This window comes from Lepidothrix coronata, unplaced genomic scaffold (assembly GCF_001604755.1).
Source record: "Lepidothrix coronata isolate B3197 unplaced genomic scaffold, Lepidothrix_coronata-1.0 Scaffold80, whole genome shotgun sequence".
Taxonomy (NCBI): Eukaryota; Metazoa; Chordata; class Aves; order Passeriformes; family Pipridae; genus Lepidothrix; species Lepidothrix coronata.
In genome coordinates, this window is record NW_016690260.1 from 1,492,233 (window position 1) to 1,504,979 (window position 12,747).

The window sequence follows — 12,747 nt, forward strand, 5'->3', positions numbered from 1 at the left end:
TGCTCACGTGTGTGTGTGTGTTTCAAAAACTAACATACAAGAGGCTTTCAAGGGCAATGCTATAGGCCTGATGCTGCATGGAAAAAAATAAAAATAAAATAAAGTATGATTAATCCATTTTAATCCTGCTGGTGTTAATTCCAGTCAGAGTTTGCAGACATGTATTTGGGCATGTAGAATTGCATGGGATTACAGTTATGTGTACTAATATTTAAGGCCCTTGCTGTTGCTATGACATTTTTATTCCAACGCAGGATTCTTTTGGGGCTGATTTTTCTCTTCAATACCAAAGTTGAGCCTCTGGTTTCTGGGCTTTTCTGGGTTGTGTTAGGTCTGCTGAGGTTTGTCCTTCCTTGTACCAGTCCCAGGCTTGGGGGGATTTTTGTTGTAATTTGTTCTATATCTTGTATTTTTGTCTAGTCACATCTTGATTAACAGACCCTCCCCACACACACCTTCAATAATAGAACCACTGCACTATAGCCCTAAATGTTATAGGAGTGAACAATCCAATTTTAAAAAAGAGCATTTTAAATCTGTGGAAACTACTACAGCTGCTTGCCTGTCCTGCTTGTTGAAGCACAGATGATCAAAAAACCCCACAAAGATGCAGGAGGGACAAAAGTTAGTGGTTTATGTCTTCAAATTTGATAAAGTAATTGATGCTGAAAATGGAAAGTGGCAAATTCCATTCACAAATACATTCATCTCCAGTCATCCTGGATCTATTTGAATGATAGGAAAAAATTGACATTGAGAGAGCAGCTGAGCAAACTCTAAATATTTAGGAGTCAAATAAAAAGATGTTTATTTTCTAAAGATAACAGCTAACTGGGTCAAAATAAATATAATACCTGACTCATCTGAGTATAGCTTTAATCATATGCACAAATTTGGGAAAGGCAAATAATTGCATGATTTTCATGGAGGAAAGACTCTAAGAGTCCTAATAATATACTTATGCATGGTCTGATAAATAAAGGCTCGGAAAATTCAGGGACTGTGCTTGGTTTTTTTCAGCTGTTTGTTGGTGTATAGATCTTGTCTCTAAGAGACTTACGGGAAAAAAAAATTCTTTCTTAGCTGTTTATGATGCTTGTATCTTATTCCTATATTCAAGTCCTTGACCTACTCAAAGCCATAATGAATTCTAATAACCTAAAATTCTTTAAGAAAAACAAACTCGATTTTTATTGCTGTAACTTCAAGTGCATATTAATATTACCTGGAAAAAAATTAATAACAGGATACATTAAATACAAACACTGTAAAGTTTATATCAGGCTGTAAGTTATGTAGAATTACTCAACACATTAATGAGAAAGAGAAATAGTCTATTAATTCTTTCTATTACTAGTGCATTTCAAGAGTCTCTTTTAGGATATTTTATGCAAAATACTAGGCAATATCTGATGGAGCATTGCAGTTCACAAATACCTTAGGAGCTAAATTGCAGTTTCTCCTGTCCCAGTTTGTTTCAGAGAGGACACCAAAGTTATGCAGGGCAGCCTCTCCACAGGTAGTTCCTCTTCAGCTGTGTAGATAATATCCATTCTGTTTCAAACCTGCAAAGGATTTCATAAAATAATAGCATTTTTTTTTTTAAGATTGAGACTCTAACGTTTTATATTTTAACATTTTTTCCCACTAGCTTCAATCTTGTAATTTATTTGAAATAAAAAAAATGAAGATAGAAGATTTTAAAAAGAAATTAAGGCATTTTGGTTAGTAAACAAACATATTTATAGCTCACAGGTGTACAATGCGTGTAATATCTCTGGCAGAATTTCAGGGCTTAGTGGTTTGTTTCTACTATTCTGAAGATTTTCTTTCTGCTGCTCCTATACACAGAACAGAAATCTTTGTCCCATACCACACTGCTCAGCTTCCTACATAGACACCATAGAAAGGCACAGAAAGGGATGGGATTTTCTTATTATGTGGTGTTTGAATTAATACGCACACCTGCTGGCAACTTTTAAAAGACATATTGCTATATGTTCTGTTCACCATAGCAACATAAACAAAAATCGAAGTAAAAATAGTTTTCAAGGACATCTCCCAGAAACACTGGATGTTTTTTATCGCTCTGAATTTTGATATACATGGTTACTGGATTGTCTGTCATCTGTGCCAAGTACATTTACACATAAAGCAGGCAAGGTCATTTAATCTTATCTATTTCTAATTAGCGCTGAACTATAAGAACCATGGACTTTTGGAGGGTCTTGTGTCTGCCAACTTCCCAGGTGAACCTGAAACCTCTTGGTTAAACACAGTGCTTAATCTCAAAAAAACAATTAGTTTATTTTAATATTAAATAACAGTCTTTTTTTAACAAGTGGAAAAATACTAAGATACTTGATCCTTACTAATCTCCCTATTAACTATTTCTTTGTCAACACCAAAGAGTTCTGTGAGTTGGAATAAGTGTTTCTCCCAGCTTGTACCTGTCAGAAGGCTGTCAGATAAGTTTGTCACCTCAACTTTTGGATTTCCTATCGCCTGAACTGGTTGGATCTCCCTGAAAACCCAGTGCTCTGGATCACCCCCATGATCTCCTCTCTGTAATACTGTGGCAGCTTCGATCTGTGCCAATCCTGCAGGATCCATGCTGCCACCATGCAGAACTACCTCTGTGGGCAGAAATGCCACTCTGTGGGGAAAGAAGCTGTGTGGGCATCCCTTGGTATAGATAGGAAAGAGAGGAGGGACCTTTGTCCCTAAAGATGCTACCCTGGACTGCTGATAGTGGTCAGTGCAACATGAGCCATGGGTGTACATTCTCTGTGACATGACAAAATGTTGTTTGCATGAAGTGAGAAAGTAGAAACTTTTAACTTTGCAGCCCTGGTTTTAAATTAATGCCTCTTTTAGAAGAGAGCTGTGTAATTTCATCTATCTTAAAGCACAATTTTACATGCTGAATATTGTTTAACAATGCTGAATGCAAGAACTAACATTGCCACTTAAATGTGTTGTGGAAGACATGAACATACATTTATTTGTATAATGCAGCCTTGGTTGTTATTGTGGCCTTGACCACATCCTATTTGAAAAGGTCAGTGCTTGTCATACGTCTCATTGCAAGCAAGGCCAGAGTTCTTATCAATCTGTTCTGTGAGGACTGAGCTGTTGCCAGGTTTGTTGGATGGTTTCAGGTTGTTATAATTGTACTTAGCCTAGTGTTGATATCAGTGTTAAAATTACTGTGTTATATACGTGTTTTTTGTTGCTGTTGAAAGATTTGAAAATAGTGCATCTTTTTTTTTTAATTATCTCCATTTTATGCTGACATAAATGGGGTAGGCATGTATACAGATGTGTATCTATGAATATATTTTATATAAATATATATGTATAACAATATACTTTGGAGATTGAGACAAAATTACCAATTAGTTTTTGAAAACTAAGGTTACTTATTATATAAATATTTTTGCTTTAGATAATTTAATCAACAGCATATTGAAAAGTTAAATCACTGTATGGAGATTTGCATTTTTCTGAATAAGTTAAGGGTCCAAAATGGAATATGTTAAGTCTTTGTATCATCATAACCATATAGGCATTTACTATGGTATCACTGGTGTTTTGAATGAAAAGAATTGAAAGAAAAACCTTTTTATTAATAAGATATTTGGATGTACCTGTCCGTGTGTATATATGTTATGTTATGTGATTTGTGATTGCATGCAAAGGGAGTATTTTTATGTCTCATTGCCATATTTTTGGATGCTTGAAATGAGATAGTAGATTCGATTGTATGAACAGCTTATTGTAGTTGTGAACAATATTCAGATTAAATAAGTATCCTTTCCAGATTTTTTAGAGTATTGCAAATCCTCTTAGTACTCATACCTTCAGAAAATCAGATAATGGATTTGAGATGTTTGCCTTTAGACCCATCAAATTACAAATGCTGTCCATTAGATGAAATTCCTTCTGAACTGCAGAGAATCCAGACGTGACTCCTCAGATCACATCATTCTGGGCAGGCACTACAGCAGGCAGAGAGGAGTGATAGCCCCTGCCTCCATTTAACTCATTGGTTCCTCTGTGCATTAAAAAGAAGTATCTCTGAAGGCACAGTTTGATCTTAGTACATTCATAGTCCATTAGGACTTTCAAAGCCTCTGTCAGTTTAGTAAAGGCTTTCATGGTAACTTCATCTCTCTGGACATGTGTGTGTGTACGTGCATTCATGATTTCTGGAAAAGATGCATTTTATTGTCTTGTACAAACATAAATTGAGCAGCAGCTCAATCCTATCTCCACCTGTTTGGTAATTTAACCATTGTCTGTACTGTAAAATTCCTTAATCTATTATATTTATAGTGAACTAAAAGAAGTGAAGCTTTTCAAAAAAAGAGAAGCAATTCTGATTTCATGTCTTTCCTGTGATAACTACTTTCTCACATATGACGTAATGTAACTGCAAGCTTTCTAATGCTGTTGAAGTGAAACCCATGAAATGAGGAGGTTGGCTCTAAAATCTTAGTTTAAATGTTTTTATTCTTTATGGAGAAGTTGATATGGGAACTTCTGAGTTTCCCTCTGGTTCTCTGCAAGCTGCTTATAACCACACAGGAGAGAATTCACAAATAAACCTTGCGATTTTCAGATAATCACTCTCTTCCATAAGCTGAGCCCTTCAATAAAATACCAAATGTCAGAAGACTCTCAATAAAGTCAAGAAAGTTAGAAATGTTGACATATGCAATAACTGAAATGCTGCTCTGTATGTGTGTTGCCCTTACTTAATATAGTAGGAAATCTCTGTGGGGGTTGTTGGTTTGGACATACATATGTACAGCTTATTCATCTCTAAGAAAATTTCCCACAAGGCTAACATGCGATTCTGTTTTCTCAATTTGTTGCTTCATCTTACCATCCCTAAAGCATTTTTTCCTTAGAAATGCTGTTTTACTGAGGTTTTTTGCAGAGTAAACCTATTCTGAAATAGACATCAATGTTACATTAAGGATTTTCTTAAATAAGTCTATGCTTTTGTATTCTGATTCTTTTGTCCAGTAATCTTCCCATAATGGGAAGATTGTATATGTTAAATTCTGAACTGAGACTGATGCTCTGTCTGGAGTGTATTGTCATTGAAAACAAAGTTTCTAAAAGTTGTACACCTGTCTCAAATTTGTTGTGTTTCTGGTTACCTGCAGGTACTTGACTATATAGCAAGACAAAGGAGACGTTTCTGTCACAAATTACAACTTTCCAGTTTCTAAAACTTGTCTTCAATGTACAAAGCTTTTGAAAAGCCTTTTATCTTGCAGATATTTGTAAGCCATTATGATCTCCTTCTCTGAAGAAATTCTAATGGCAAAAAACAAGGGATGTTTGTTTTGAGGAAAAGCACAGATAAAGAGGCAAGAAGTGGTTTAACAAAAGCAAGTCTGAGACAAGTTGCTTCAGTCCCAGGCTCAGACAAGTGGTTTTGCTCCCTAACCTCCCCATGATTAAACTTATATGATTTGAACAGAACTAGTAATTTTAAGGATAAAAATAATACTTTGTTTCTTTGGAGGTGAAACCTTACTAGTAAAACAAGAAAAAGCCATAGCATTCTTTGATTTTTGTGACACACTGTTTTGCAACTTGAAATTACAAAGTCTGAAGAAAATAGTAATGTAAAGCAAAAAGTGACATTTCAATGAAAGTTAACTTTTTCATATTCCAAAGTTCGAATCCAACCATTCTGACAGATCTTGACCAGTAATGCCCTGTATTCTCAGAAAGTCCCTCCATTTTCACTTGCTCTTAATATTGGCCTCAAAGTTTCAAATTGTCGCTTCATTAAGATCCTACTCAGATACACAGAAGTCCCGATTGTCCACAAGAGACTTGCTGAATTTATCTACTTGATAATATCGAATCAGAAAATGTTTCTCCCATCTCAGAAAAGCAAGCAGTGCATGTGTGGGCCAACAGCAAATTAGAGTGTTTCCACTAAATGAGAGCATCACTTGAGTGTATTGATGAGGTTCAAAAGAGCTTCTGTGCTCCCTCCTCCCCTCAGATTCTCAGTGGGGTGTTAAACTTGGCATTACAGTGGCTAGGGTAATTTACAGAGTCTGAAGATCCGTTCCACTGACTTAATTTAAATTACAGTGTTACTATAAAAGCATAACCCATTCTGGACCAATGTTTTTCTGATACATCTCAGAAATGGTAGGTCAGAAAAAAAATGTGTAGCACAGGCCACTGTTACAGGTCAGAATTTAACCTAATTATTGTGAAAGAGCTGCTCGAATTGCGTGTTGAAACAGATATAACTGTATTTGTACAACAGCAACTTAAATGATGACTCTTTCATGGGTGTTTTTCTGCTTTGTTTAAGACATTTTCATTTTTGTTTTGTAGCCAAGCACCAAGACGTACTCACAGAGTGGCAGGCACTCCGTGTCAGTAGAGGTTCAAATGCAGCGGCAGCGGCAGGAAGAAAGAGAGAGTTTCCAACAAGCTCAGCGGCAGTACAGCTCATTACCCAGGTATGGCAACTGTCTCAAGCTATTCCGTGCACATGAGCCTGGAGCTAATTTCATTTGTGAAGGAAAATGTCGTACTTAGTGCAGACACTTTTGTTAGCATTGATATAAGGTGGAATGTATTCACTGTGGAAGAGGCATAAAATTTCTTAAGTGAGAGCATGTGGTAGCTGTTTATTTTAGGAGAATTGCTTCAGAGCTGATTTCAGGGGGATCTGATGGCACTCAGCAGCCAATAGAATTGAGACATTAGAACAAAACTATTCTTTGTGGGACACTATCCAGTTTAATTTTCTGCTATTACAGAAGTCTCCTGAGCATGACATGAGTTGTCCCCTTTTGACATGTCAAATGATTTCTTTTTCTGTTGCCTAATTCCTTACTGGGCAAAAATTCTATTTTTGTGATACTAACACAAAAGGGAAAAAGAAAAAAATTTTGAGTCCTCCAACAAAAGAATATGGAACTGAGAAAATTATCCAAAAACTCAGGGGCCTTCAAGTTTACAGTATATACATTTCCTTTGAGTTACCAGGTTATTAGCAATGGAATGCTGAAAATTAATACATTTTTTTGTCTGAACAAACCTATATTTTTAAAAAACCTTAATTTTTTTTTTTTAATTGGTTGTTTGGGCAAAATGTCTTTTACTCGATATTTAATTTTAAGAATTAATAGAAGTTTAGTCAACTTGTATTTCAAATTAACTCTGTAGTTGAGCATTATGCAAATAGTCTTTGCATTTTGAAGTATCAGCAGCAATGGTTGAATGGAGAATAATTTACACTGGAGGTCGGTGTCAAATTGCTTTCCAACAAGGTTGTATTATTTTTGTGGCTCTGTGGAAATAGTGTGGAAAAAAAATTTGTTGTGACAAGATGTGTTTTACCAGATACATTATAACTCTTCTTTTTTGGAAATAAATACAAGCCTCATAGCAAAGTTATCTAATCATTCTGTCTTGTCAACATCTTTGAAAATAAAACAGTTTCAGATTTTTAAATGCTTTAACACCTTCAGTGTAGAATTTTTCTGTTAAGTTTGGAAGGTGGGAAAGGGAAATGCAAAATTACTGTGTTTTCTGAGATTGTTAGTTTCTCATTTCTTCTGATCTCTGCCTTCCTTCTGAAGTGACCACTCCTATTAATGCCATATTGTTTCTCCTGAGAAACTCCCTTACAGTTCTGCAAGCCCCAGCAATGCACTGGTGGAGTGAAAGGATACAGACACTAGTGCCAGTTTTAAGTTGGGAGGTTTATTTTTAGTTTTAAAATGGTGATTTTTAAAACTCGCTTTCCCTGTTCTCAATCATTGGTAGCATTTAAAAGTTGGAAGTCAATTGCAATGAAGCTCCAGTGACAGAAATTAATAACTCTCTCTAAGGAGAAAAATCTACAAGAAATATGGAAAATAGATCATAGAAATGCTTGTTTTGAAAAGAGTTTCTGAGAACTTTACTCAATGTCGTCTTCAACATGAGAAGTGACTGGCAAGCTAGCAATGCATGTTACTGAGTAATTAATGATAATTTAGTAGTATTTCAACTGTGCTGAGAGCAGACAGAATTACAGGACCTCAGGCTAAAGTTCAGCACTGTAAATACCACGATACTCCTATAAAAAGCTGGGGCATCCAGTTCTCCAGCTTTACAAACTGTTCCTAACTCTGTGACTGATCTTTAAAGAAATTTTACTGTTACTCTGAAATTTAGGTCCCAAGCTTAATGTTGCAACCATGGCTTTGTAATGATTAAAGTGGCTGGCTTCATTCTTGAGCTTGGTTGCTTTTCATCTTTCATAGTCTCTAGGAGCCTCCTTTTTTTTCCTCTTTGCACGTTCAAATCTTTAGTACTGAAGGCAAATAAACTCTTGAGTCAATTTTAAAGGATCTTCCCAGAAAGACAGGGAAAGTGAGCCAACTCATTTTGAACAAGTACCAAAAAAGAGTCTGTAAATTAAATCAGTTCAACTAGTCATCCTCTTGTCCCATGTGAAACTGTAAAAGCAAGGTTTAACTCCACGTTAATTTTCTACTAGTTACAATTTATCTTGCTCTAGATCAGAAACCTGACAGTTTCGTAGCCTACAGAGGTTTGTTCAATGTGCTCTTGTTCCAGGGAATGATAAAACATGACTCAGAAACCTCGTTTCTTTGGCAGTGTTGGATATGAGAATACCAATAACAGCTATAAAAATTTGTGTAAGAATTTACATTGTAATTTGTTCTGTAATAATTTACATTCATCCTGCATAACATTTTTCATCTAGAGATCTCAAAATTGGTTATAAAATAAGGTGGATATGGTAATTCCAAATTATATTTGTAGAAGGAAGATTGTGAAAACATTAGGTAACTTTTTACTTTTACTAATGGTAGAAAAATTCTTCAGGTCTCCTGTCTCTCCACTGCATATTCATTGGCTGAGTCCACGTCATCATATGTGTTGACATGAAAAACCAAACCATATATAAACAATTAAATGATTTTCTTATTGATTTATGTCACAGTATATTTTGTTTTATTGCTTGATTCTCATACACTAATTTTAATCTCATAGTGGATATCTCTTTTGATGCAGCTCAAAATTATTTTACTTTATCATCACCTGTCTTATTTTAAATTCATACAATCATCTGACAACTTGATAGTAAATTAAAGTTATTTCAAAACCATAATCTGTCTTCAAAATAATGTGATGATTTATTGTGAAAAGAGATAAGAATTGGTAATTCCTATGTGTATTTGGCTTATTTATCTGCACCCTGGAGCCAAAAAATGAACAAAACCGGTTATCTCTGATTTTTCTTTTATGAAAACTATAGCAGACTGGGAAACAGTCCTGATAGCATGAAATTCCTTAGTTCTGGAAATGGGAGGAAGAAACTGTGTATCTACCTATCAGCAAAGAGCTTTATCTTCTGACTTGTGCAGTGTTAGAGCACAAGTGTTTTAAGGATCTGCCCGTTGCATTTTTAATCAAGTGTGAGTCTAGATTCAAATCTTTCATGAGTGACTTTACAAGTGCTGGCTGTTATCTGGCTTCTTAGGAAGCACAGCAACATGTATGGTCTTTTCTAGTCTGCAACTGAATTGCAGCACATTTTTCTTGTGAACATGAGGGTAATTGTAGCACTGGATGGGTTTTCACAGCATATTCCTCCTGTAGAGAACTAGAAATATAGTTCAACTCTCTAGAAAATGCTCTCCTTAAGAAAAGATGTCTCTTTGGGGCAGGAGAGAACGTGATTTCTGGAGAATGCAATAATGGGGGGAAAATTGATGGCATTGCAGAAGCACCCTTCTTTCCAGTGATTGTTGTCAATAACAGTTAAAGGGGAACCAGAACATTTTTCTTAAAAGTCTCTTTCATTTTTTGTTTCAGGCAAAGCAGAAAAAATGCGAGTTCTGTATCTCAAGACTCCTGGGACCAGAGTTATTCCCCTGGAGAAGGTTTCCAGACTGCGAAGGAAAATCCCAGATATTCCAGCTACCAGGGATCGAGGAATGGCTATATGGGGGGACATGGCTTTAATGCCAGGGTAATGCTAGAAACACAAGAACTGCTCCGTCAAGAGCAGAGGCGGAAAGAACAACAACTGAAAAAAAAAACTTCTTCTGAAGGGCCTAGCAACTATGACTCATATAAGAAAATTCAGGACCCTAATTATACCCCTCCTAAAGGTCCTTTCAGACAAGATGTACCGCCTTCACCATCTCAGGTAGCGAGGCTGAACAGATTGCAAACACCAGAAAAGGGAAGACCATTTTATTCTTGAGGTGAAGAAAATGAAGATCAACTTTCCATGCAATAAGGAACATTTTCATATAAAGACTTATATTTTGAAAACTTTTTAAACTGATGGTACTAAGGAATATATCCGTTGTCTATTTCAGTGCCTTTGAAAATATGGGCAAAGCGCTGGTGGGCCTTATGTCTTTGCCATTCTGTCCTGAGTGTTGAGTTCATGGAAGGACCTTCCACCATTTGACAATCATAGCGGAAATGTGCTCCTGCGTTCTGAGTCCTGTAGCCCAGTCCAATAGTTGTCAATGGCTTTTTGCTAGGATTTGTTGTAATGTCTTTTACTTTGCAGTGACTTATTACACCAACATGAAGCTTTATGGCATAAAATGAATGAATTTGAGGTTGAAGGAAATATTGACATGTCCTTTTTTTATTTCTCTTGGTTCAGGAAGAGGGTTACATGTTGCTTTTGAGTGGATAAGGCTTAGCACTACTCTGGATCGCAGTCAGAGTTCTGGTATGTTTTATGGTGGAGTCATTACCAGTCTTTGTTGATCAATATTTAAGTGTCTATATGCTGAAAAACTATCCTTCTCCTATTATGCACATATGCACTCTTTTTTTTTCTCTCTCTCCCCACTCTGAGCTCATTAAAAAAGCCTTTACCCTGACTCATGAAGAAAACAATATTAAGCTTTCAGTTATCCTGACCATCTTGTTACAATTGCCTTATAATCTTAATACACAGTCCATTACAAATGAAATAACTAGAGAGAGATTATTTATACAGTCACAAACAAACCAAGTATATTTTACTATTCTATTAAAGACGGGAAATTTTGAACAAACATGCAACTGAGTTCTGCTTTGCTTTGCTTCTAAATTAATTTGGTCATATGACACTTGTATTTAGGAAGAGAACAAGGGAAGGTATCATCCCATGGTTATCTGATATACAGTTGTCCTTGGGCAAATTTTGGAGGTACCTTAAAGAAAGAGCAAAGAAATCAAAGTTTTTCTTTGGATCAAAACACTATAAAGAAAAGAATTCCTTCTTCTTAGAATTCATGAAGCTTTGTGGACAATTTTCTTTGTGCTTCCATATATTGTATTGTTTCATTGTGATGCTACATTAAAAACAAACCTTTAAGTATATGAATGAGAGATAAGTGGAGACACACTGTTACACATCATCCTGAAAACATGTCAGTATCCAAAAATAACTAAAGCAAAAAAGATTGCTCTAGCAGTGAGTAATATTTGAATGTGCATATGGGATATGAGAATTTCTTTTGCAGCAGCTGTTTTTATGTTTGTTGGTCTTAACTTCATGTATTGTAAAAAGTATAGCTGGGTTGCTGAAGTGCCTGCAAATCCTGATGTGAAAAGGCTTGAGAATGGATCTCAGCATATTGTGTACAAAAAGGAAAGAGAGAAAGCAGGAAAAAAATCATGTATTGCGTGATTAAAAAAAAAAAACCTATTTTTTTTTACTGGCACATTTTATTTTTGCGCCAATTCGTTTCTAGAATATATGTGAAATATCAACACACATATGTGTCTTTTATGCCTGTTTGTTAACAGTTTTTTTGTTAATAATGTACTCCATGTTTAAAAGTTCTTATTAGTGTAAGCACAGTGACATTAGATGACAATAGCTCTTTTACGCAGAATTTACAAAACTGTGTAAAATGGCTTTTCATGTACATATGAAATTTAGAATAAAAGGCTGTTTCCATCCTTGTCTTGGTATTGCCTGTAGACCCCTATAAGAACTGCTGCATACATTGAGTTTAAAAAATACTTAACAGATGTTATGTTATACTATTCCTAATGGTTTGCGTGTGTCTTTCTGTGAGTGCGTATAAACATCAGAAAAAAGAGAAGAAAAAAGATTTACAGCCCAGCTGAACACCTGAAGACTATCCTCAGAGGCAAAAACCACATAGTTTAAAGTCTTGTGTTATTTTAGGCCATACCTATGACATTTCAAAGGCACATTTTTAAGACTAACCTCTGAGGCAAAAATCTTCCATGCTGTAGCATGGAGTCCTCTCCCCAAGGAGAGCACTGTCAGAAGGGTACCCCCTGCGCTCTGGCCAAATCCAGGCATGGAAGACCCCTCTACACTGTGTGTGTGTTTTGGGCTCTGATGGGAGCCCTTCACAGGAATGTTGACATGGTGAAAAATGGGAGAAGGCAGATTTATGAATAAAGCAATATTTACAGTGCCAGTGATACTCTGTTTCCCCCATTAGTATTGGAGCTGAGTCTGGTTTTCTCCTTCTTCCCCTCATTCCTCCTTTTGTTGGTTACTGCAGGAATGTCAATCATGATTCTGTGTATGCATGACATCAAGGTGTTGCCATGGCAATAATAGTGTCAAATTATTCACTGTGACTTTAGTGTGGGATCTCAAGGGGAAGAATAGCAGGAGATGTAAGATGGACAGGAAGCTTGCAGTGCCCAAAGACAGTAAAGGCTGGATTTTGCAGAAGA

At 36.0% G+C, this 12,747-nt stretch overlaps 1 protein-coding gene across 12 annotated transcripts in view; it reads left to right on the forward strand.

Annotated features, from left to right (window-relative positions):
* PARD3 (par-3 family cell polarity regulator) overlaps nucleotides 1-12,075 on the forward strand; it is a 450,340-nt gene extending 438,265 nt beyond the window's left edge. For all 12 annotated transcript variants that reach the window (XM_017820189.1, XM_017820193.1, XM_017820190.1 and 9 more), the window contains 2 exons: nucleotides 6,379-6,506; nucleotides 9,886-12,075. In XM_017820189.1, the coding sequence (XP_017675678.1) occupies nucleotides 6,379-6,506; nucleotides 9,886-10,279 (522 nt within the window). In that variant the 3' untranslated portion in view covers nucleotides 10,280-12,075. The remainder of the gene's footprint in view (nucleotides 1-6,378; nucleotides 6,507-9,885) is intronic.
* The last annotated feature ends 672 nt before the right edge of the window (nucleotides 12,076-12,747 follow it).